Source organism: Condylura cristata, unplaced genomic scaffold (assembly GCF_000260355.1).
Source record: "Condylura cristata isolate star-nosed mole 26May11 unplaced genomic scaffold, ConCri1.0 scaffold00008, whole genome shotgun sequence".
Classification (NCBI taxonomy): Eukaryota; Metazoa; Chordata; class Mammalia; order Eulipotyphla; family Talpidae; genus Condylura; species Condylura cristata.
This window is the reverse complement of record NW_004567109.1, coordinates 20,721,859-20,746,514: the sequence shown is the minus strand read 5'-3', so window position 1 is coordinate 20,746,514 and position 24,656 is coordinate 20,721,859. Positions and strand designations below refer to the sequence as shown.

The 24,656-nt window shown below is 43.9% G+C and overlaps 1 protein-coding gene across 1 annotated transcript in view; it reads right to left on the bottom strand.

Moving 5' to 3' along the window:
- The window catches only part of MACF1 (microtubule-actin crosslinking factor 1), a 297,509-nt gene that overhangs the window by 34,261 nt on the left and 238,592 nt on the right, over window positions 1-24,656 (bottom strand). Inside the window, exons 54-67 of the mRNA XM_004678829.2 lie at window positions 13,853-14,014; window positions 13,501-13,671; window positions 12,233-12,399; window positions 10,027-10,186; window positions 9,354-9,680; window positions 8,353-8,437; window positions 7,303-7,544; window positions 6,417-6,623; window positions 4,996-5,115; window positions 4,461-4,568; window positions 3,065-3,283; window positions 1,934-2,137; window positions 1,212-1,220; window positions 61-292 (exon numbers count right to left, since the gene is read on the bottom strand). Of these exons, the coding sequence (XP_004678886.1) occupies window positions 61-292; window positions 1,212-1,220; window positions 1,934-2,137; window positions 3,065-3,283; window positions 4,461-4,568; window positions 4,996-5,115; window positions 6,417-6,623; window positions 7,303-7,544; window positions 8,353-8,437; window positions 9,354-9,680; window positions 10,027-10,186; window positions 12,233-12,399; window positions 13,501-13,671; window positions 13,853-14,014 (2,413 nt within the window). The remainder of the gene's footprint in view (window positions 1-60; window positions 293-1,211; window positions 1,221-1,933; window positions 2,138-3,064; window positions 3,284-4,460; window positions 4,569-4,995; window positions 5,116-6,416; window positions 6,624-7,302; window positions 7,545-8,352; window positions 8,438-9,353; window positions 9,681-10,026; window positions 10,187-12,232; window positions 12,400-13,500; window positions 13,672-13,852; window positions 14,015-24,656) is intronic.

Below are 24,656 nucleotides of genomic sequence, written 5' to 3'. Positions count from 1 at the left end.
AAACAAACAAACAAACAAACAAACAAACAAAAAACAACCGAAACTAGATCCATCAAGCACCTTTTGCAGCCAGATCCTTGTCAGCTCCCTGAGATCTCCCGATAAGCTCTTCTCCCCGGCGCTTCAAGGCCTCGAAGGAAGGCTGCAGCTTTTCCAGCTCCACAGTGGCACTCTTGTTGTCACTAATACACTCTCTGATCTTGTCCACTTCAGCGGGGATCAGTGGTGGCATACGCAGGCGAGAGGAAAGATTCTCCAGAGTTTCCAACATGGGCTCGATTTTATCATGGAACTAAACAAAAGCGCACCTGTCAGTCATCACAGTGGTACTGCGTCACAGTCTGGGGGACCTGCTAGGGTCTAAGACCGAGGTACAGATTTACCCCCATTGTTCAGGACAGCCTGTGCTCAGCCTAGCCTGGTGCCTGTCAAGTGCTGAGCTTTGCTAAGAAACTGTCTTGGGCATAGTACATCAGAGCTGGCCCATCAGAAAAAGAAGGTATGTGTCTATTTGCAGAAACCAAAAATGTATTTATTAATACTCCAAAAATCAATTCAAACCATTAGTGCTGCCTCAATACTACTTCTATTCCAACTAATGTGACAGAAAGGGACAAGACTATGAAACTGATGAGTCAGTGTGTCCACATCTCGGACGACAGTTGCATGCAACAGATTAGACCAACAGGGTAGAGGCCCTCCACCAACTGTACAAACGGATGGGAACTCAAGGTGCTACGTGACACGGAGTTTTCAAAACCTGAATGCAGAAGTGAGAAAGAAGTGCTGGCATGATGGAAGGTACTTAAGGACGCCAAATCTACCCTCATTAATTTCTAAAAGAACAATCACCTTCCCATTTTTTTCGTACGCTAAGTAACATGACCGTAATTATAAAGCTTTCCTTTACAACTTGAAGCAGAGAGGGGAGAAAAGGGAACAAACAAAGGTAAGTTTGCTCCCTTAAGAAAGTGAGCTAAAACCAACTCTGGGTCATTACTTAGTGTAAGACTGTCCACTTTATGTACATCATAACGGATGGCGTGGTGGGATCTCCTTAACAAGACCAATGCCCACTGCTCCCTCACAACTGGCACAGTTAACTGCACTAGCAGAGTTTGGTCTACTAAAGGCCAGTTTCCTCAGTGGCGACAGTCTCCATGCTCAGCTTCACAGACACCCCCTAATCCCAATGGGGGTGGGCACCTTACCTCCGTAATCTGTAATGGTGGGCGCGGTCAACACAACAATGAAATGTGACGATGTGGGGAAGACAGGAGCAGGCAGCAACAACACAAAGTAACACATTCCACAATGTGAGTGAGAGATGGGGCGGTGTGGGGAGGAAGGGAGGAAAACTCGAGTAAGTACAAATGTTAACCAAGAGTACTGACTAAACATAGGAATAAAATACCCAGACATGACAAATGTACCACTAACAATATATTAGTTGAAAAGTATGTAGTTACATGCTTTAAACTCCACTGCTGGCTTATGGCTCTGTCTCTTCTCCCTACTCAAGCTTCTTTCTCTGAACTGGGAGTTAGCCGGCTTTACTTGAGTAAGAAAATTAACGTGCAGTCTTCTAAATCTCTAAAGTAATATGCCCAGCAGGAACCTAACTTTTCTTGAAGCATTTGTTTCCTTTTGAATCTGAAAGAGGACTTAACCCAAAATCCTCCCTGCTAAAGGATCCACACAATATAAAGTTTACAAGGAAAGGACCTGCAGACAACATGTATCTGCCAAGACATACTTTACCCTCTTCCAGTGTATTATACCAACGTTCCCTGGTATAAAATGAAGACAGGCCAAGGTCCCAAGTCTTCAGACTGTGTGCCATTGGCACGCTACCCTAGACACTCCTGAGCACAGAGGCCTCTTGCTTAGGCCAGAGGATAGCTGAAGGTTTGTAAGAGTTTAAGACACATACCTGAGCTGACTGGGAAACAGCTTCATCCAGAGCCAGGGCCCGCTGGCGCACCTCCTCTTTTATTTGGGCATACATATTTTCTGCTTTCTGGTATTTTTCTTCCACCATTTCCCCCTCTTCAGGGTTTAATTCCTTTAGTTGTGGGCCTATCTTTAACAGCTTATCAATATGAGGTTTGTGTTCAGCAATGGATTCCCTTAGTTGCTTTGTAAAGAAAGATGAATTAAAATAAATGAGCATTTTTATACCAGCATTTGCTTAAGTACTTCATCAGAGTTCATACCAACTTTGAAAGGAACAATGTGAACTGTTAATAACAGCAAGTCCTAGCACCTCAACATTTATGGGGAAAAAGAAAAACATTCAAGTCTTGGACTCTGACACAAAATAGTTCTTTAATTTTCAAACCCAGTTCAGCTATTCCATCACCCAGGAAGCCTTGCCACACTCCTTTACTCTCCTCCAGTTCAATTTTCTCCCATCCTCAACTGTACCCATAAGTACTTGTATCCACTGTACTATAACTTCCGCGGTTTACTATGTCTCTCTTGCCAGGCCGAGAGCCCCCAAGTGGCACAAGGCATAATACAAACAGCAGTGTATCTGAACTCCTTGACTTTACTGCTGGCTACTTCCAGTTTATATCCTTCTACCCACAGGAATACAGATATAGGAATAACCGTAAGCTGTGAGTCACAATAAAGTTAACATTTAAAAAGTACCTCTACTGGAAACAGCACTAGTTGAAATGTCTACAAATTTCCCTTTCGACTTGAGTGACTTCAGCAAATTGCTTTCTGACAGCACCACCCAACCACACCCCCACCCAACCACACCCCCAAGTCCCTGGAAAGTTTAAATTCCCTTGACTGTTGCTTGCTTATTGTTCATTTCTGTAACATCTAGGTTACTGACAGCACCCATAATTTTACTCTTTAATGGATCTCTATTAAAGGACAGAGGAAATAATCCGCATGCATTTTTAATGTGCAGATAAGTGCTAAATGATTAAGAATCAACTTCAGAACATAAACTTACCTCCGGCAAGTTCTAATAAATATGCTGTTTTTGAGTAAACTGTGGACCCCATTTTTAGTTCTGTAATAAAATCAACCTTGGCATGCTGCTTACCCTCATCTCCTCCTGCTGCTGCCTGAGCTGCTCATGGTCAATGGCAGGCGGAGGCAGCTGAGCTATCAGGGCCCGAGTCTCCTCAATCCAAGGGCTGAGCTCCTCGTACGTCTCCCAGAACTGGTTCACCAAGACCTGCGCTCGCTCGAGGCGTGCATAGCGCTCTGAATTCAGGAGACTAACAGCTTCATATTGCTGTATTAGAGACTCTGTCTTTTCCTTTGAATAACAAAAAGTTAGTGTTATTATTATGAACCATTAATTAATTAAAGTAACACTGGTCCACAACACTGTGTCGCTTTTAGGGGAATGATTGCATACTTCGTCAGACATACACCACCCGCTCGCCACCAAAGCACCCACAGACCCTCGCCACGGAGCTCGGGGCCCCTCTTGCCGTGCTGGTCCCTCACCCCTCCCTTCTACTGGCCACAGTGCTGCAGTCATATTCCTAGGGTTTGCTGCCTGAACTGTCTTTTGATAAAAAACACAGGTACCCACATTTTAAAGAAATTTAAAGGAATATACACTGAACTGTTAGGTGGATTAATAGGAATAAAGAGAATAAAAATCACTGGCAATCTTATTGAATCTTACAAAAAAACCTGTATAAAAAGGCTTTGAAGTATGAAAACAGTTTCAAAGACAGCAAAATAGCACAAGATAGTAAAACTGCAACTTTTTAGTGATACTGTATGATAACGAATTGGCTTAAGACTGAAAAAAATCAGAAGCTTTAGTGGAGTCCCTGCCCATCAGTTTCACTTGTCTTTTCCTTTTATAAAAATGTCTACAAAATTCTGTCTAATAAAGCCATACAGTATGTGAGATATGTTAATAATCCCCATATACGTAAGATGAGTAACTTGGTATAGTGGGTTGTCAGGAAAGTCATTTTTGCTTGAAAAACAGAAAATATTTCATGACTTTCTGACAACTCAATAAAAAGATTTCTTAGGAAATAGTGGTTGAACCACACCCATTATAAAAAACAAATAGGATTGATTTATAAACTAACTTTCCCTTATAATCCCTTCTAGAAATGTGTATAATCTTTTAGATGGATCTAAAGAAGGAATTAAATCTGCTTGTGGTTCTGAAAAATCTAACACAGCTACCCTGAAAGGTAACTCAAAGATCACGCCTATGGACTGAAAATACAGATCAATTTCTGTTACAAAGAAGGCATTTTTTCAATACATCACATGGCTTATTAGATACTTGTGAACACAGCATGGTAAGAAGTCTGAATTCCCCAGAACATCAAGATGAACTTGAGATCACCACCAGTAACAAAGAAAAAAAAAAAAAACTTAAATCATCTCGGCACAACTGTACTTCTAATATAATTCACCAGGATCAAGAACAAGATGGTGAGTAAATGAATGTAATTCACCTGTAATAGGGCTTTCTGCTCTTCTCCACATGTGCCAAAGATTTCACCACGATGACTGAAGAGTTCATCCATGGAATCCTTATGTCGAATGATATCAATGGAGAAGGCCTTTAAAAAATAAAGGAGTTAATAAGTAAAGGGACATGGTAACTATGTCAGTGAACAGATAACCTATGACAAATTCCACATTTTAACAATCACATCAATAATTGTTCTTTTAAAGTTTGACACTGTCTAGCCACACATCTTCAATGCTTGCCATTTAGCAGCTCACAAAACTATCTTACCTCCTAACAACCATCCAGAAAATTGCTAGCTATTTTCTGCCTGCATTGATGAGCTCCCTTCCCCTCTCCCAGCCATGCTTCATAGAGCAAAAACATCCCTTCCTTCTCCTAAACAAATATTTGTAAAATAACCTCTATCCATTACCATGACATTGCATTATTCCACTAGACAACTCTCTCTTCCTGAGTCTGCGCTTCTGATGACATCACATTCAGCTCAGGACACAGCATCTATGCGTTCCACTCACCTTCTGTACCTGCAGCTGAGCTGTCGTCTGATCCTGCTCTAGGCGAATTGGGCCCAGGGCCATCAGTTTTCGTTTTGTTTCAGCCACCCAAGCTAGTTCTGCATCGGCAGCTTGCTCATACTAAGAGATTGAAGAATAATGTACAGGTTACTTAAAGCCTAGGTTCTCTTGCTTAGAACTACAGTTTATCAACATAGAAAGACCTATATTTTCAGTAGTCAGTTTTTATCTCACAAAGACAAAATAGTAAGAATTTCACAAAATCACAAATCGAGATGCAGAGTATACTTTTTGAACAAATATGACTTGACCCCATTTTAATTTTTAGAAAGAAGTCACAGAATCCAGTCAGTGGGCTTCCAAGTAGAAGGAACAATGGAAAAAAGATATACTTCTATCAGAGTGCTTTAGTGAGGTTGTCTGCATCAACTCTCCTTCTAGATATTAACCAGTAGTAGTTTTAATCATATGTTTAGAATTTAACATGAGAACAGAGAGCTGAGTCAAGTTAACTTAGAACTACTAACTCAGCTGAAGAAGCCTAAGACCTTTGGAAGAACACCAAACCTTTAAACAGTTATGCAATAACAAAGAAAAACTAAAAACTTATTCTAAGTGACTGCTGTTTAATGAATGTCCCCCATTCTTTTATTGCTTCCTCTTCAATAAACATTAATATTTAAAGGGAGAAGTCAGCTTCTTCCAAGCATGGGGAATTTCATATTGAAATATTGGCCAAGATTAGGAATATCAAATGAAGACACTTTAGGGATGTATTTGGGGGTCAGAGCAAACTTCTGTGTGTTCAGAAAGCATTTATTTATCACAATGAACCCAAGGAACAATGTCTTACGAATTTACTTTTGTGCTATGGCACATTAGTGGTGAGTATCCAGCTTTAAAGAAAAGCAAATAAACTTGTTTTTCAAAATAGCAGGAAGGAAAAAATGACTGAGGGAAATATGACACCTGTGTTTACTAGGATCATTCTATTTTGGATGTCTCTGCTATTCTGGTTAGCATATTTGATAGTAAATTATAGCGCGGGGTTCCCTTCTCCCTCTCCCATCTAATGTTGAAACAGTTGATTATATCAAACTAAGACTGTGATGCCTTTGAGCCTTTGGGGTCTAGATATCATCCACCCCCACTCCTATCTATGCACCTCCTAGGGCACAAGCGAAGATGACGGCCCACGCAGAGTCTTCTCCAAGTTCGCCTCCACGCAAAGGGGACAGTGTTTCCGGTCAAATCTAGATTCATTCTCGGATCTCTACCAAAACTTCCCATCGCGGAAGTAATTTGTTGCCTCAGGTTTAGCTTAATCTCATTGCTGTATTTAAGTGGGTCGTAATTTTGTACCCCATCATTTTGTGCCCCTGCTGACTAAAATAAGAATGCAGAGGTGTTATAAACATTACCTGTTGTGATCTCTGAATAGCAGCATCAATTTCATCCACCCTTTGTCCAACAGTGTCACTGATAAGCTTGTACTGCTCATTGGCATCGGACACAAGTTTATCCAGCCCTTCTCTGGCTCTCCAGGGCACCAGCTCTAGGAGGGCACGGCTCACCTCATTCACTGTGTCCAACACTAGCCGGTGCTCCATGACCTCCTTCTTCAATTCCTACAAGGAGAGGAAAAAAGTTTTCAGGCCATACTTTGCTAAATTAAGCACGTCAGCAGCTGTGCTGGGTAGAAAGCGCTCTCTCCACCACACATCCCAGCAGGGCCCTGACCTCCTTCCTTCAGGTAGTTTTCTCCTGTCCAGAGTGTTCAGTCATTCCACAGCCTGGCTTTAAAGCTTACTTGCACCTTATTCAGAGGTGTCTGCAAGACTTCTTGAGCCAGTCTACCTCTGGACAAAACAAACGGTGCTGATTTCCCTTTTCTCATTTCAATATAAATGGCAAATCATGCTTGAACCATAGATCCTTAACTTAAGTACTTTGCACATTTTTGTGCATGTAGAACTGCACTAGATCCTGCAGGAACCTCAAATACAATCATGGAACACTCCTCAGAAAATTAAACACAAGAGTCAACTGTAAAATGTTACATAAGAAGCAAACTTCCTAGGGATTTGGGATTCAATCTTCTTTCTTTTTCAGACCACAACAAGTGCTCTTATCAAATCCTTATATCAGATCTTCCTGTCCACGAGTAAACAAGAAAGGAGACAGACAGACAATTTTAATTTAGATTTAAGGTAGAGCTGGCTGGTGATGGATTAAAGAATCTGAACTTTAGAGATTGTAAGAGGAAAGGTTTTCTTTTCCCTTTTACAGTGTGAGATGACAACCCACCTTCTGTCTTTGTTGAAACTGGGGTATTTGCTCCCCTGTGGGAGACTGCCCTCCGCTGGCTGCCAGTTCCTCCTCTACTTCCCTCAGCCATGTGGTCAGTTCCTCATAGGTAGACTGGAACTTGGTGGCCAGCTGCCGGGCTTGCTCTAAAGTTCTGAGGGCCTTGGAGCTGGTGACTGTAATGTCTGCATAGCGGGTCTTTATTCCATCCAGTTTCTCTTGGATAAGCAACACCTCCTCACCTGTGGGAGTCAACACTAATTAGTAATGTTTAAGAGGACAAGTGGGATCCCCTTTTGGCGATGAGGGGTCACTCTAACCCACCTCTTCAAGAGCTTAAAATTCTATAGATGGCCTCTTCCTGAGGTAGTGATTTCACTAAGCTTCCCACAGTAACAGCAGGTGGGAAATAAAATAAGCCCTTCCCTCGATAAAAGTTACTTTTGAAATTATTAAGACCTGAATTTGACTGTGGGGATTTCTAGATATTCTCAGCACTGTTTAATGAATGCTGGTGTTTGACAAGTTGGAGGGCAAGGGAAATCATTACCTGTAACCAGATCTGAGGTAACAAAATCTTTTAGTTTTCTTTCTTTTTTTTTGAAGATATATTTACCTATGCATATAGGAACTGGGGTACAGGCCAGAGGTGTTGGGGGTGTGTGTGAAAGGATTCACCAGAGACAGAGTGGGGAGCAGGGCAGGCAGATCAACTTAAATACACAGGTGAGGGGAGCATTGGAAGCGACAGGAGAGATCTCTGCTGCGCCATGTGGGTCAGCTCCCTGCCTAGGAATAGAACTCAAGCTGCAGTGGCTGCACATTGCTTCACAGTGCTGTGCTTTAACCTGCTGCACCACCAGGAAGGGGCCGTCTTTTAGTCTTAAAAGAATATAGAAGGTAATGGGAACCCTAGCCAGCAGGAACACAGTAAGTGACTGCTAAGTGTCTCCTCTAGACAAAAAGAGGCGAAAGCCAGGTGCTTATTTTCCTGGGTATGTGACTGCCTGTGTGACCACAGAGGAGCTAAGAGATGCATGTTCAAAGTACCTGTGGTTTGTTTCAGAAGCGCCTGCCCATTTTTAATAGCTTGATCTACATTCTTCTTTCTATTAATAATCTCTTCATTCAAAGCCTGAAAGGAAAGAGTAACATTACTCCCCAAACCATGACAAAACAACGGGAAAGGAAAGTGAGACCTTTAGCAGACCAAATTTAATATAAAGAGAATATCAGTTTAATGTAAACATCAGCTATTTGATTCTTTCATTATCTCTCTAGTTACCCCATTACTCAAAATAATTATATAGACTATATATGCTGGATGATAAAGAAATTTAGGATTAAATAAGTTTGATAATCTACTAGTACCAAACCTGAATTTAAGAAAGGGAGAATGCAGCAGAAATGTCTACTATGTTCAGAACAAATAAAAGACAAAAAGTTTAAGTGAAGAATGTTAGCAAGAAATGACTGACTGAAAGGTCAAGGAGAGAAACGAAGCCTGAGGTGAACTCAATGTAACGCAGCACACACACGTTGGCTTTTAGCGATGCACACGTGACATTCACGTTTTTTCCACCCCAAAGAAATTTCTTAATAATGAAATGAAAAGGGCAAAACTGAGATGACACAGTATCCTTGGAATTTGAGCACATAAATTCCAGAAATATTAAAAAAGTCACAGCTATATGATCAGACTCTGGGCACTATTCAGGCATATGGTTTTCAGGCGTCTGGTCTTAAAGTTCATTCTCTTTCATAAATCTGCTGGGAAGGGAATTTAGCGACACATCAGCTAAAATGATGCTGAGCATGAGGGACTGATGTGGCACCTGACTACATTCCAAATCATCTTCTAGAAACTACAGATTCAGTTTGTTAAATACAAGAATTTCCAAAAAAGAATTCATCAAAAGAGAGCTTAGTCCTTAGCACCAAGTCTACAGCTACGTACTTATAAAGCTGAAATGCTTGGGATCAAAAGCAAAATGAAGAGAAACAGAAACGAAAAGAGTAACATAACCAAGGAGAAGGGAAACCATGAATACCAGGTGGCCAGCGTGCTGCTTCTGCAGGACATCCTGTCTGTAATCCTTTACGAACACTGAACTCAGCTTGTCCTCAACCTCAGCCAGCCAGTTGAGCACCTCCACCTCATCCTCCCCGAAGAGCCTAGCATTGGACAGTGCTTGCTCAAGCAGGGCTGCTTTCCGACAGCACCGGTCTTGAATCTCACTGTACCGAGCCTGCAATGAGTCTAGCTTTTCAGCCAGCACCCCCTGTTCTGCAGAACACGTCAGGGAGGAGAGGGACTGCCCAATTTTGACTGCCTGGTGCACATCTGCTGCATGGCTTTCTATTTCTTCCTCCAGAGCCTGGAAATCCAGATGGAAAAAATGAGTAACAGAAACCAAATAAATGAAAAGTAAACATGAAACAATGAACAACAAATGATATAACAAATTAAATCATAATACAAAAAGTTCATGTACGGAAAAGGGCAAACATAATTCAAAAACTGAGAACTGAAGTTATGCTTTCTGATGATGGCCTATTCACTGGTTTCTATTTTTACGTCAAAAATACGACTTTTCCAATTAATAGTTTGATATTGTTTTACATTAATCTTAAAAAAAAAAATCCAAAACACGCCTTCCAGAATGCTGTAGGCAGTCTTCTAATTCCAGTTCTGTGTTTTTATTTACCATAACTACTTCCTACCTTGTGTCGAATGATCTGCTGCTGTATTTTAGCAGTCTGAGTGCCGACTGGTTCTGAGTTAGCAAGCTTTTTCTCTGTGACGGATAAGAAGTCAGAAATAGGCTCAGCTGTCTCATGGAATTGCTTGGCCAGAATCAGGATATCTTCCAGCTGTTTTTGCCTATACAAATATACACAAAGAGCTGCTCAGGCAACAAGGCTCATTTAGGCTGGTGACAGTACTGCACTCAGGACAGGCCAGTCATCACCAGGTACACTTTCAATCAAGAGAAACAAAAACATGCACAGACTGCACTTGCTGTTTTAAAACTTTCCTGAGTATTACCTTGACCCTGTCAAAAACTTGTAAGGTAGGTAAAATAATTGTCCAGTTATTACCAAAGAGAAAACCAACCCTGAAAAGTTAAAGGAAGATCTGTCCAAGTCACTCAGTGAGTTGAACAGTACAGTGAGGATCAGACCCAGACCTTGTTCTCTTTCCCTTATGGAATGTAGTGCATGTACCACCTGAGCATGTGACCAAAATGATGTCTAAAGGAGGCAAAAAACATCACCAGTCTTCATTCTGCTCTGTCACTGCTCCTCACTAGTGAGTAAGGCAAGGGAGCTCTTTGGAGAACAAAGGCAGGCTGCAAACTAACGCTCCCTCCAAAGCTCCCCAAACCGACTCAGGCTTCTAGTAATTTTAGCTCCCAGAACATAATTGCAAATCCAGATTTAAGGCAAAAAATGACCTCAGACAAGCTGAATTTGCCAACAAACTGAAAGCCAGAAGAACTGTAGACTTTATAGTTCACTTGAAATCTTAAATCTAGTATAATAATATTCCGTGCTTGGGGGATAAAGCTTCACAGAAGGGGGGGAGATGGGCAAAAGTATTTCAAAGACGATGCAATACTATTAGCAAAGACATAGAGCTGGACACTGACAGAAATACTCAACAGAATGCGGGAAATACTCAACAGAATGCGGCTTACATCACCTGTAACATATGGAATGGAAACTAAGAAAGGTAGATCAGGATAAAATAGTAGAGGACTTCAATGTGGGCTAAAGTACTTAGATTTTATTTTACAGGCAACCAGGAGTCAATAAATGTCTCTAAGCCCGGAAAAAGTTATCAGAGACATACTTTGAAGACGTTCACCTGCAGCATGATGGGAGGCCTGGCACAGGAGTAGGGGGCAGGCCAGGGGCAGCAAGCGGCAGTAGGTGCTGGTTAGGAAGCTGCCTCAGCTAGCCCCAGGGGCGTTCCTGCGTTATGGACTGAGGCAGCAGTGGGAGCTAGAGAACTGGACAGATGAGAAAGACAACAGACAACTTGAGGTGACTGGAGTGGCACTACTAGTAGAACTGGACAAAGAAGAAAAAGTAACAATACAACTTGGAAATAAAAATGGGTTAATTTTTCTTATTTTTGTTTTACCCACTAACTAGAGAGAGTGGAAAGAGCTGTTTCAACACTTCACTTCGCTACTTAGAAAACTGGGGGAAAACAAAATCAATGATAACTGATCTATTTTACTTTTCTCACACTAATTTCTGACTAGCTAACATTTCTTCTTAAAAACGGGGACAGTGTAAGTTAGAAGCAAACACATCTGTGGGCAAAACTGACACTGAGGCAACACAGCTGGGAAAGAGCCAGAGCGTCCGTCAGAAGCAGGGCACCTGTCTTCCAGCTGCTTCTGAACAAGGCCCACCCATCTTTTGAAGGCCCATATAGTCAAACATCAACAGAACAACAGGTCTGGGGTTTGTTTATTCAGATGCAATAAATAAATAAATAAATAAATAAATAAAAAATCCAATATTAGGATAAGCTAACAGAAAATATGATAAATCTCAAGTCCAAGTATCAAAAGCTTTATTTATAAACACGAAGGGGGAAAATCTGTTCTAGAAACTCAGAAGCTAGCTTGGCTGGACTGTGAATGTGGCGCCTGCTGCTGGGAACCATGACTCTGCCGTAGCAGAAGAGCAGAGAAACGAGTCTGCTGGTTCTCAGAGATGCCGAGCAGCTGAGCCGCACAACCTGAGTGACTCTGGCCTGAGCATCACCTGAAGACATCTGCAGATGAAGCCAAAAGACACCTTCCACAGCACCCTATGAGTCAACCAGAGGCTTTGAGAGCACCTCTGTGAAGCCAAGCGAGCAAGAAGACAACCTTCTCTGACCCACTCCTCCACGGCCCTCTGGCCTTACCTGGCCGCTGCCTTGTTGAGCAGTCCAGTCCATCTACTTTCAAGACTCTCCAGCTGCCCGGTGATTTTCTCTCTATCAGCCAGCTCTGCAGACTGGGCTATCCTACCTCCTTCTGCTTGAAGCATGTCCACAGTGGCCTTTCGATCATCTAGGAGCCGCTGGAGTAACTATTGTACACATTTAAAGGGAATGAAAATAACATGGGGTCATTAAAAAAATCTAAAATAAGGAAGAAAAAAGCTAACAAGAACCCCTACCCCACCATATTCAGTTTAACTGAATAACAGAAGGTTCTGCTCATTCTTGAGGCAAAAGATAAGATATAGCATAGTTCTCATCACCCACATCAACTTAAGTTTTTTTTAAGGGGAGCAGTGACTGTCACTATGGGACTAACAGGGAACTAACTCACTGGGAACCAAGAGCAAAGCATCCTGCCATGGCTCTCGGACCAACAGACAAGAAAGGCCTTGCATGCGGTAAACTGTAAGTCCCCCCTGTCCTCAGGCTGGGAGGCTGCGGCTTTAGGCAAGACAAGCCCACTTCTACCACAGGCTAATTGATAGAAACAAGGGTTAAGATCCTACGGCATGTTTCTCAATACAAAAACATTATCAAACTTCTTTAAAAAGACCCAAAACTCTTGGAATATTCAACCATGTTGTATTCATTCATTCCCAAAGCATTTACTCCAGTTCAGTCTTGTATGGGTTAAGCCTCCCAGGTGCCCAGGGCCAACTACAGACAGGTGACCCCTTCATCGAGGGGCTTGTGTGTACACACGTGCACACACACACTCACAATTTAGGCACGTCAATTAATCTAACATGCACATCCCTGGGGTGCAGGAGGAAACCAGAGTATCAGAGAAAGCCTGCGCAGACACGGGAGGATGTGCAAACCCCACACAGTGGCCCCAAACGGATCTGCTTCATCGTCAACGTTATATGAAAAACGGAGTTGCTGTACAAAATTACTTAAAACTCTGCTGCCCCTGAAGGTACAAAAAACCTCTTAAAGCTGTGACTGCAACACTGAAATAGGATGTATGAAAAAGGAACTCTATTCAGTTCAATACATGTCCAGTTGAACTAGCAGATTAAAAAGGAAGATGATGCAAAGCAAAGGCAGCCTTCCTTTTCAGGATCACACAAAGTAGGTTAGTCTTCGACTACAGCTCCTAAATGTGCTTTTTAAACTATAAGCAAATGTGTTGTCTGCCGCTCCCTACGGCTGTTACAGTTCACTGTCCCAACATTCTCACTTACCTTCTGTTCCTGGATCTGTGCTTTCACCACTTTATACTCAGCAGATGGAGGTTTCTGATTGGCTATGAGCTCCTCGGTGTCTGCCAGCCAGCTGAGCAGCGGCTCCAAGGCATCCTGAAACTTCCCACAATGCAACAAAGCCTCCTGCAGTTGTGCGATCCTTTGTGCAACCTGCAACCGACACGGAGGCGCATTATGAGCAAGGAGAGGGCTGTTACGGTCACCACTGACCCCTTCCAGTCACTACAGGCTGCAACCGTATTTGTGCTCAGTTCCAGGGAATCTTGTGCTAAGCGATGTCTCCTTCCCAGCCCCTCGGTTCCCTGGGCCGCCTTAGTCCCTGGCCGCTCACCTTTTTATTCAGAGTGTTCCATCGGGTGTTGATCTCTTCCATGTCATGTTCCAGACCCTGCACATCACAGTTTTTCCCGGCACTCTGAATCAATCCCTGGCCAAGTCCATTCACCTGCTGCAATTTCATCTGAAGAGGATCCACCTGTTCTTTCTGAAACATCTAGAGAATTGCAAGCCAAAATAAGATTTAATCTAAAGGCAATTAGGCCCTGTATACTGCAAGGTGACTAGTTTCCGTAGGAGATTTATGATTTAATAAGGGAAGGTTGGAAATAAAAAGAAACAGCAAGTCAACTGTACAGGAAGTATTAAGGAAACACATGTCAGCATCCTCCGGGGGCAGGCAGTTTCGGAGACCAGTGCTGCTATTGAGGCCCTTAACCCATGAGTCATGGCTTGTTTTTATTTTGATCTGCTTGTTTAATTTTTTTAAAAAATATTTATTTATGTATATAAGGGCTGGGATACAGGCCAGAGGCACGCGGGAGTGAGAGGATGCACCAGAGACAGAGTGGGGAACAAAACAGGCAGAATGACTGAAATACGCGGCTGAGGGGCGCAGCGGGCAGAGAGGCGAGAGGTCTGCCGCACCACGTGGGTGCTGAGCCTTACCCCTCTGCGCCACCAGGGAGGGCCCTGCTTGTTTAATTGCTAATGCAGAAAGTTATAGAAAATGAAGGAGGATCAATTTCAAGACACTGTAGAAGTGAACGTGATGTTTTTCGATCCCACAAGGGAGGAATGATACCGAATGACTAAAATTAAAAATGCTTTGGGGAATAGTTCTAAGTGACCACTGATAAATGTTGCGCTCCTCCCAGACAGAATTAGAAACTCAATTAGTCAAAGCATATTACCAATGTGGAAAAAAGCAAAAACAAAAACAAAAACCCAGCAACCTCATGGCTTGGGGGAAGGAAAAAACCAAAACAACGATTGTCAACCTCATAGCATAATCCCCTGTGGCCGGTTAACTCCATTCTGCTCAAGGCCACAGACCACACACAGTCAATAATCTTGAAATAGTATTCCTCTGATTACACAAGGAAACAGGCCAATATTATTGGGGAATGTCCTTAAAATTTTGGACACCTACTGAGTAAAATGCAAATATACACGTTTTAAATATCGTGACATTTTATATCCACATTCACCAAAAGACATGGAACTATAAAACACTGTGAACAAATGTAATGAGCGATGTGTGTTTCTTCCCACTCTAGTTAAACCTATAGATCTCATACAATCCACACTAATCATAGCGGCTTGTGTGATATTTTTTTAAAAAAAAATTAGATATTTAGAAATTTTTAAACAGGAAACAAGAGGTCACATAGTACTGTTGCCATGCTATTGGTATGACAGAAAAGCAGATTTATCTCGGTTATCAGATAAAGTCGGCCATAACCGACTGCCTACTGATCTGGCTCCTTTTTTCTTCCATAAAAGTCCCTATTGTTTCATTCAGCAGGACAGGTGAGTCAATTAAGGCCAAAGGAAAAGACAAAAATAAAAGTATGGGTGTTGGGGGCCTAGATGAGGCCAGAGATCACGTAAGTATTAGGAAACTGATTCTAGGAAGGATGTCAATGGTGAGAGAAGCAAGTCACAGGGAGAGGAAGGCCACTACGAAGGAAGGCCACACAGGGATCACCAGTGTGCTCCAGCACAGATCTCGCCAGGCAACGCCACCAGGCCGTTCAGCTTAAAGTGACTATTTCCCTAACAGTATGTTGCAGAGACAGCAAGCAGGATGGTTCTATTTTGTATTAAAGTCATGTTCACTGTAGAAAAGTCGGAGCAGAGGGAGAATACCCCTCTCATGTGCTACGTTGCTTGTGACGAATGGGATAAGGGATAAAAAGGCAACAAATGCAAACAGAAAGCCACAGGTATGGAGGAGGTCCATGAGGCAAGTCTCCTCGTAACCCTGTAAGCAAGTCTGTCTCATACTGAGACTAAGCGTAAATTCTTTCTATGCTGTCCAATATGTGGCCAGATGCATGCAGCTGTTTAGGTTAACTGAACATTTAGTGCCTTGGTCACACCAGCCACACTTCATGTGTTCAAGTCTCTGGCTGGTACTTCCTGTACTGGACAACACAGATATGGTGTGTGCATCTTGGCTGGACAGTGCTGTAAGTAACAGAGAAGAAGAAAAGACCCAAGCAGTCTAAGGGTCTCTTTCATACAATAGACATAATTCTTCAAAAAATATTTTTGATTTGGGCCCTCCCTGGTGGCGCAAGGGGTTAAAGTGCAGTGTTATGAAGCCACCTCCAATCACTATAGCACGGGCTGGATCTCCGGCCAGTGAGCTGACCCCCACGGTGCAGCAGACCTCTCCTGTCTTGCCTCTTGCTCCCCTCAGCAAGAGTATTTCAGTTAATGTGCCTGTTCTTTTCTGCTCCCCACTCTGTCTCTAGTGAATCCTCTCAGGCCCTGTACCTCTGGCCTGTACTCCAGTTCTTGTATTCATAAATAAATAAATCTTTAAAAAAAACGGACTTGCCTTGCTCATGACCTTTTCTACAGGAGGAGAGAGCCCTTCCCTTGACTGTCACCCCCACACTAGCGGTTAAGTTGATTAGGAATAAGCATTTATGTCATTTTTGCCAGAAGTTTAGAAACATATGAAAGCACCTTTAAATAAACACTGTTATTTGTTTTGAATAAGTGGACAGAATGTTAAAGTCTGAAAACAAACAAACCCTCTTTGCTCCCTTGTCTCAAGTCTCAGAGTTGTATGGTAAAACCAGTGCTTTTAGCTACATTAAAATTCCTTCTTCTTAGTAGTTCACACTGTTAGTAAAAATGGGCTGACCACAGTTGACATTTCCTGGAGCAGTGCACTAGTAAATTATTTTAAACAGGGATACAAAACAGAAAACTTCTCAAAGAACTTTTTAAAACATTTTCATCCTGACAAACACTTTTATGTGTCTCCCTCTAAGTAAGTGTTGAGGACAGAGAGGAGGGAAAGATGTCAGTCTTGGGTCTTTTTCTCATTCTATCCTTTCTCCCTAGACAATTCCATCCATTCTCAGGGCTCTGAATATTAAGCATTATAAATGCTTACGACTCCAAAATCTATCCCTCTCACCTAAGTTTCAGAGCTGTATATTCAACTACTTTCTTAATATTGCCATACAAATGAATCAACCTGAGCCTGGCCATTCCAAAACTGAACAATACCTCTGGCCACCCCCTCCCCCAAATCTGTTCTCCCCTAAATCAAGAATGTACCACTATCCTCACTCCCTGATCCACTCAGTTGTACAGATGACAATCTAGACATACTCCTTGACAGCTCTCTCTTACTCCCAACATGATATACGCAGGGCTCGTTGGTTCCACCTCTAGGATATACCTTGAATGCAACCAGCTGTCTCCAAACGCACCTCCGTGTCTCCAGTCCAAGCCACTGGACACTGCAGCACCTATCAGCCTCTGCTCTGTCCTCAATCCCACACAATCCATTCTAATCATAGAAACCAGTGTGATTTTTAAAAAAATGTTAACAAACCACTGTTTTCCATGTCAACTATAATACAGGCTAATAATGAGATTTATACATCCCAAATAATGTTTACTATCAATATGGACTGATTGTCTCTAGCTTTAAGCTGAGATTAATCTTTAATTTAGACTTTCAGTAGTTTTTTCTAAGGGCCTCTTTCTCAGTCCCTGCCTTTCTACCACCCCAGATATAGTCAAAGCACAAGCACCCGCACCCGTCCATGCCCACCACCCACCACCCAACCCCTACGGTCAGAGCCAAGAGGCTTTCTTATAGTTTTAACAGGCCAAGCTCTTCCCAGCTTTTCCTTCCTTTATCTGAAATGCTTTCCCTGGCCTTTTCCTTAAGAAACATCTCTTTATCCCTCAGGTTTTTTTTTTTTTTAAAGATTTATTTATTTTTGCATACAGAACTGGGATACAGTCCAGAGGCTCAGGTGTGGCGAGAGGCTTCACCAGAGACAGAGTGGGGAGCAGGACAGGCAGATCAACGAAGTACACTACTGAGGGGAGCAGCTGCTAAGGGGAGCAGCGGGCAGGTCTGCCGTGCCATGTGGTCACCTCCGGGGTAGGCGGGAATCGAACTCATGCAGAAGTGGCTTTTAGCTCCTCACTGTGGTGCTTTAACCCACTGCGCCACCAGGGAGGGCCTATCCCTCAGGTTGTATTTAAAACTTTTTTCTCCCTTACCATAGTTTAAATCAAATCCCTCTATTATTTCTTAGCATAGCCTTTCTTACACCATTTACCCATAATTTGAATATACATTTGTATAATTTGTGCTTAACATCTGCCTTTCCATTACAATTTAAGTTCCACAAGGGCACGGGGTCCGACTCCCAGGACAGAGTAGGTGCACAGTAAACACTCTGCGAGTGAGCGTGTTCTTGCATGGGCGTGTGTGAGGGAAGCGAACAAACCCTTGAAGGTTCTGTGATCAGCTGAGCACTGAAATACTGAAGAGAAATTATGTGTATCCCCAATTTTTGGTTAAAAAGACTTGGTAAATTTAAATTTTATAGAATTCCTGTATTACACAAGACTTTTTTCATGTTAACAGCTAGAAATAAGATTGATAAAATCTATAAAAAAGAGGTAAAGTTATTGCAGTTTTCTTGCAAATAGTGGACAAGTTCTGGCATTTTGCTTCTCCTTCCAAACCTTGTTACTGCTATTAGAGAGTCTGTATCTATTTAACCATGTGCATATTTACACATGTATGTGCACACACACACACAGGATCTGAAGCATAAAGAAGTTCATTCTAGATCACATTTCAGGTATGATGGCTTATGCAGGTCTACGTGTTTCTATATGAAAACCCTCTAAATACCCACTTTAAAAAACTGAAATTATACATCTCATCTTGGAAAAACTTGTTCTCAACTTTTACCAATTTAGTGAAATCTATATTACTTGTGTTATTTCTATAGTGATATAGTTCTGTTTCAATAAATGTTTTTAAAATAGCTTCTCTACATTTTTATCAACTAGTAGTTCTGGCTATGGATATGGTTTAGAGTTCTCCTTTTGCACACAGATTCAGGCATCTTCTTGCTTCCACACATTCCATCAAATAACCACACCTCAAAGATGGGGATCCCTGCTACTGGGTTACTATTTTCCTATCATCTGTACCAGGCAACATTTCATAAAATGACCACCTTCTGTGGCTGAAAGACGCTTAGAGATTGCCTAGCCCCATCTACTCATTCTGTAGATGGGAAACAGAAATCCCAGAGACCGACAGGAAGGGTTTCTCTGAGTTTTTTTTCTTTTATGCAGATTTAAATGACTCCCTATTAATGTAATTCCTTATTTCACTGATTATTGCTGTAGGGTTTTAACTTAGAAATACTCTGTACAGTCAAGAATGCTAGTAACTTTGAACAGATTACTGGCATCTCTGTATCAATCCCGAGTTCAGAGAAACTCAGAAAACTGACTCAAATTCATTAATCCGAAAGTGCTACACTCCAATTTGATGGGCACTACATTATAGAAAATTGATGAAGCCCAAGGTGACAGCAAACCTAACTTCTTCACTCCTTACCAGTGGCCAAAGGACACCAGGGCAACACTCAGCTAAATGGGAAGAGCTTACAGCCTGCAACCAGAGAGACACCTCGCTGCTGGTGGCTGCGTGCCTCATCAGCGCACGGGCCACAAGCTGCCCTGAAAGGCTCTGCGAGGATGGATGAGGAAAACCCTATTTTCTCATGGCACCCACGGATATTCCAGAGTTGGATGACTTCATCCACTTAGTCAGTTAGTATCTGCTATGAAGAACCCACTGTTTTGGGTTTCCAGGGATGGTGTAAAATCAAAAACACCTCTGCACTAAGCAATCCCTAATTATACTGAATTAGAGCACACTTCTGACTTCTTCACTCTTTCCCACTGACCAGTGAACTGTGGAAAGCTGCTGATCTCAAATTCCTCTGACCACAAGTGCTCAATGGTTTGCTAAGACAGCCTGCTCTGTCACGTTAATAATCTCATAGCATCCTGGAGTAAGAGACACCCAAGAGGACAGTTAGCCCACTTTCCTTAATCTTATAACGGAATAAGAGATTCAAGAAAGGAAAGTACTTGCTCCAGGATACAAAGTCTGACAAGATGACTAAAACACCTCCATTTTCATGCAATTATGCTTTCCTGTTTTAAGAAGCATAGCTTTTCAACAAGGAGCTATCATTCACACATCTATATATTCTTTCACCCAACCTGCCTTGGTGTAGTCTTTCAACTAACCAGCGTGTGTATGTGAAAGGGGAAGGGGAAAGGTACTGAGTGCTTGAGATCTCCTGCACACGGTGCTTCAAGTGGGTCACCTCACTTTATTCTCACAATCTCCATGGCTCTCCCAACTTAACAAATGAGCAAACTGGAGGCCTCAGGCTTTCTAACTTGCCCAGAACAATTAAGTAGCAGGTCTCTCTAAGTCACTAGGGTCTCTACCTGGCCAAGTTTTACATGAGTGCTGACTTACTGGTCAGTATACAGCCGCTTGCTTTAGGAAAGAACATGCTCACTGCAAATTTCAAAAGCAGAGTCACCCTTGTGTGTGTGTGTGTGTGTGGTGTGTGTGTGTGTGTATGAAAAGTCTTTTTTAAAATGTAAGCCAACAACTATTTACATTACCATTTTCCTTGGACTTGGCCGATCTGAGTAAAATAAAGTACAAACAATAAAGTTTTCACCTGATGAAAGAAAGACCTATTTTCACTCATGAACTCAACAGAGAGACCTGAATAGCTCAGGGGTCTGCAAAGAAAAGCGGAGAAAGGACAATCTGTGCCCTTTTTAATCACCAGCAAGCCAGAGAATTTGCAAATCTCACTTTCATCTCCAGATCCTTCCCCAACAAAAAGAGCAACAATTACCTCATCTGAATCTAATCCCTCAGTTGCAGCCAGAGGCACTTTCCCAGGCAGCACTGTGCCAGTCACCTCGTTTATTCCCAAACCTGGAGAATCAAGGTCCTCCTTCCCCCACATGGCAGTGGGGGAAGGCTCCTGGAGCACGGGAGCTCCTCCTCCTGAGACAGGCGCTGCGTCAGGGCGGGCAGCGGTGTCTCCGAGCAAGGGCGCAAGAGCAGAGCCATCTTCTTCCGTGGCAGGCACTGCAGTGGCCGGGGAGGCTGGGTCCTCTGGGGCGGGCACGGCCACAGCTGGGCTTGAAGGCTTCTCTGGGGCCGGTCCTGTAGCAGCTTTAGCAGCAGGTTCCTCCGGGCTGGACTCGCTAACTGCTGGGGTGTCAGGTTCCTCTGTTGCGGGCATGGCAGAGGCTGGAGTGGCAGGCCCTTCTCGGGTGTCAGCCCCTGGGGTGGGCACTGCAGCGGCGGGAGCAGTCCCCTCAGGAGCTGCCACGTCAGCAGCCCCTTGTGGGGCTGAAACTGCTGCTCCTGGGATCACCTCCTCTGTGGCGACCACCGAAGCAGCTGGGACAAGAGTCTCTGTGGTGGCCCCCGAGGCGAGGGGCGCGCCCTCCGCTGGGGAGGGCAGGGTGGCAGCAGCTGTAGTTCCCTCTGGGGCGGCCACTGCGGCGGCCGGAGCATCACCCTGGAAGGCAGGCCCTGCAGCCGTGGGGGCAGGCTTCTGTGGGGTGGGTTTGTGTTCCTCGGAAACGGGCTCTGTACTAGCAGCCCTGGGAATGTGCTCCTCACTTAGGAGTGACTCTGCATCCCTCATTTCTGTCTCCCCTCCCTCTGATGAGGCCACACTCAGCTTGGGCTCCGTGTCATCCACAGCGTCCACGCCATCCCTGCTACGCGTCAGCCCTCCAACCAGCAGGCCCACACTCAGGCTCTCTGATTCCGGGGACGTCCTCCGGAGACCCGGGAAGACCTGCTCTGGGAAGTCTCTATGAAAGTGTTTGGGGACCCCGTCCTCTAAGAGCTGCGCTTCGGAACCCAGATCGTGTGGCTCACCGTCCTCATGACAGACTTTTCCTGTGGACGAATCACAGAAGTCCACGTTTCCCAGGGAAGTCAAACTGTTGTGTTCTTGATTAATATCCCCTTCCTCACTCTCCACGTGAATCTCATCTGTTGGTAAAGGTGAATCACTGGCTAACACCTCTACTTCAGATCCTGAGGTAACATCTATTAGCTCATCGCTAAAAGCAGAACTGAGGGGGACCCTCTCAACACACTCTTTGACACTGCACTCTACCTGGGACAAATCGCCATTTTCTTTGGCCAGCTCGGCTTCGAAGCCTGATACATTTTTTTCACGAGAAGCCCTACAATCAGGGTCAGACAGTTCTCCTGGGTCCAGTTTTCCCGGTGACTCCAGATCAATTGGGTGTCTGAGCATAAATTCCCCTGCAGCGTCGGGGCTAAAAGGCACTTTTTCAGACTCCTCACTAACAGTCAGAGCGTCCCTCACAGCAGCATCGGAGTGGGCAGTAAGTTCCAGAGGCACCTGAGAAGCATCCAGGGCATCAAGAAGGTCACAATCCAACCCAATACCATCGTCCTCTGCCCTTGCATTTAAAAGGCCAGCATGTTCCTTTTCTAAGACAGCCTCTGGAAAATGACTGACTACAAGTGAATTTTCTGTGTCTTGAGATGGGGCCAGCCCGTCAGAAGAGGCCTGACTCTCCAGCTCAACTAAAGGAGTCACTTCTTCTTCGCACAGACACTCCTTTTCAAGTTCAAGAAACATCTGCACTGAATCTGTGTCCGAGAGCTGCTCCGACTCGACAGCACCAAGAGGGCACGCCAAGCCTGCAGCAAGACCGGGGCGTCCCTGAGCAGTGCTTTCTTTCAGCTCGCCAACAGTGCTCTCACCTGTGAGGACCCAACTGTGATCAGGTGGTGTGTCCTGGAGAACTGAAGTCAGCTGGTCCTCAGTGGGTTGTGAGTCATCCGAATGACGAACCTGACCAACCTGACCAAGAGCGAGGTGGTCAAGCGGCCCCGGGGCGGCGGCTGAGCCATCCGCGCCGCCCTCCATCACTGCTACACTGTTTGTTTGTTCTCCTTCTTCAAAAATATCTGCCAGGCTGTTCCTTTTGTCATCTGCCACTAGAAGAGTCTTCCCCCTCTCGGAGAGCCTGTTTTCCTCCTCAGCCTCCATCATGATCCATCGCTCATCCTCTTCAAACTTGAGTTCAGATTCTGTTTTTTCTCTCAGGCTGGGGGTTATGAGAATATGCAATTCTGGATCCAACAGCTCTTCGCTCAAACAAGGGGAGAGAGGTGGCATTTCTACAGTGCAAGCTGTCTCCCCAAGGGGGTGCTGCTTCTCACTGAAGCCTCCCTTAGCCAAACTTTTCATGGCTCTGGGCCAGGTTGCACTTGAGAATCTGTGTTCCTGCATTACATCGGTGTTACCACTTACTGCTGCAGTTTCTGATTCCAGAGGTTGGAATTCATGAGGAGAGCTCTCACTGTGCTGCTGCAATCTAAAATCGTGGCAGTCTCTACTTGAATTTTTTGCATCCTGCACTTCTGGAATACCTATGGATTTGGATACATGTTCCAGAGTCACTGACTCTGACGGACGGTCCCTGGAGTCCAAATGACCAGAACTTTCTGTTAATGCAGAACTGGATTCTTTCTTCTCTTGCAAGGAAGGATTTGAAGCGCCAGCCTCTGAAACCTCACTGAGAGAAGCTTCCATCCTTTCTGCAAATTCTGGAAAATTAGGTGGCATGAAGGACTTCCAGGACCTCCTGTTAACATTGTCTTTGCGGTCTGCATTTGGCCGCCTTCTGGGAGGCACAGGTGCTGACTTCTGCATATCACTGCTTAGCTTTAATGCATCAAATATTATTCTTTCATCCAGCTTTTTGCCTTCTGGTGCTCGAGGTTCAAAGACATTAGATGCGGCTCCTAAGGTACCATTGCTGGAGATAGTACTTCCTTCCACCTTTTCCATGGTGCTTTTTGAAGTCTGATTAAGCTTTGACCCCTGGTCAATTTGTTCATTTATCCTCATGGTGTCATATATGGACCGCTGCGGAACATAGCAATCCTCTATATAGCCGTCCTCATCCTCTCCTTTCCCCAGGCAGGTGGGGTTCTGCCTCAAACAGTCTGGCCGGCTGAGTGGCTTACCCATACTTTTTCAATCAAAATGAACCATCAACCCTTTAAAAGTTTTTTGCGAGTGCCACAAAAACGCATTCTGCATAAGTTAAGTCCTTTTACATGTTCATAACCCCAAACCACCAGTTGGATCTGCCCTCCAGAAAGTCCTGGTCGCACTTTGAAACCATTCTGGGAGAAGCTCTAAGAGTAACAGCTTTCTCCTCACAGGCTAACAGCCACATAGTTGTAGACATATAAACTGTATGATTTCATCAACAAACAAAATAAACCCTTGTATGGCTTCTGATTTTTTTTAAAGAGCACTGCTCTTTTCAAATTCAGTCAGTAGAAAAAGCATCTGATATTGACAAGTCTTAGTCCTCATCCAGTTCCACTCACTTCTGACCGAAACAGAGTTGGAAGCAGAGAATTTATAGCGATTGTATCCTTACTAACAATGGCACTGCCTGTATAGTCTTCACGTATGGCCCAAGTTCCTAAGAATTCTTTTCATTTTAACCTCAGTTCCAGCCTGCAGCGTCCAGCTGGTCTGAATTAGCCATTCGTCCTCCCTAGTCGGGGTGTTTGCATTTGAACTGGGCTGGACGGCGGATATTCCTGCAACTTTAAACACAGGAAGTCCTTCATTCGGGGCCAGCTTGGGGCTTCCTGTCTCCAAAACATCATGGCATTGTTGTGGCTCCCAGAACAGCCCTGCGCCGTGGCCGCAAAACAAGGCGAG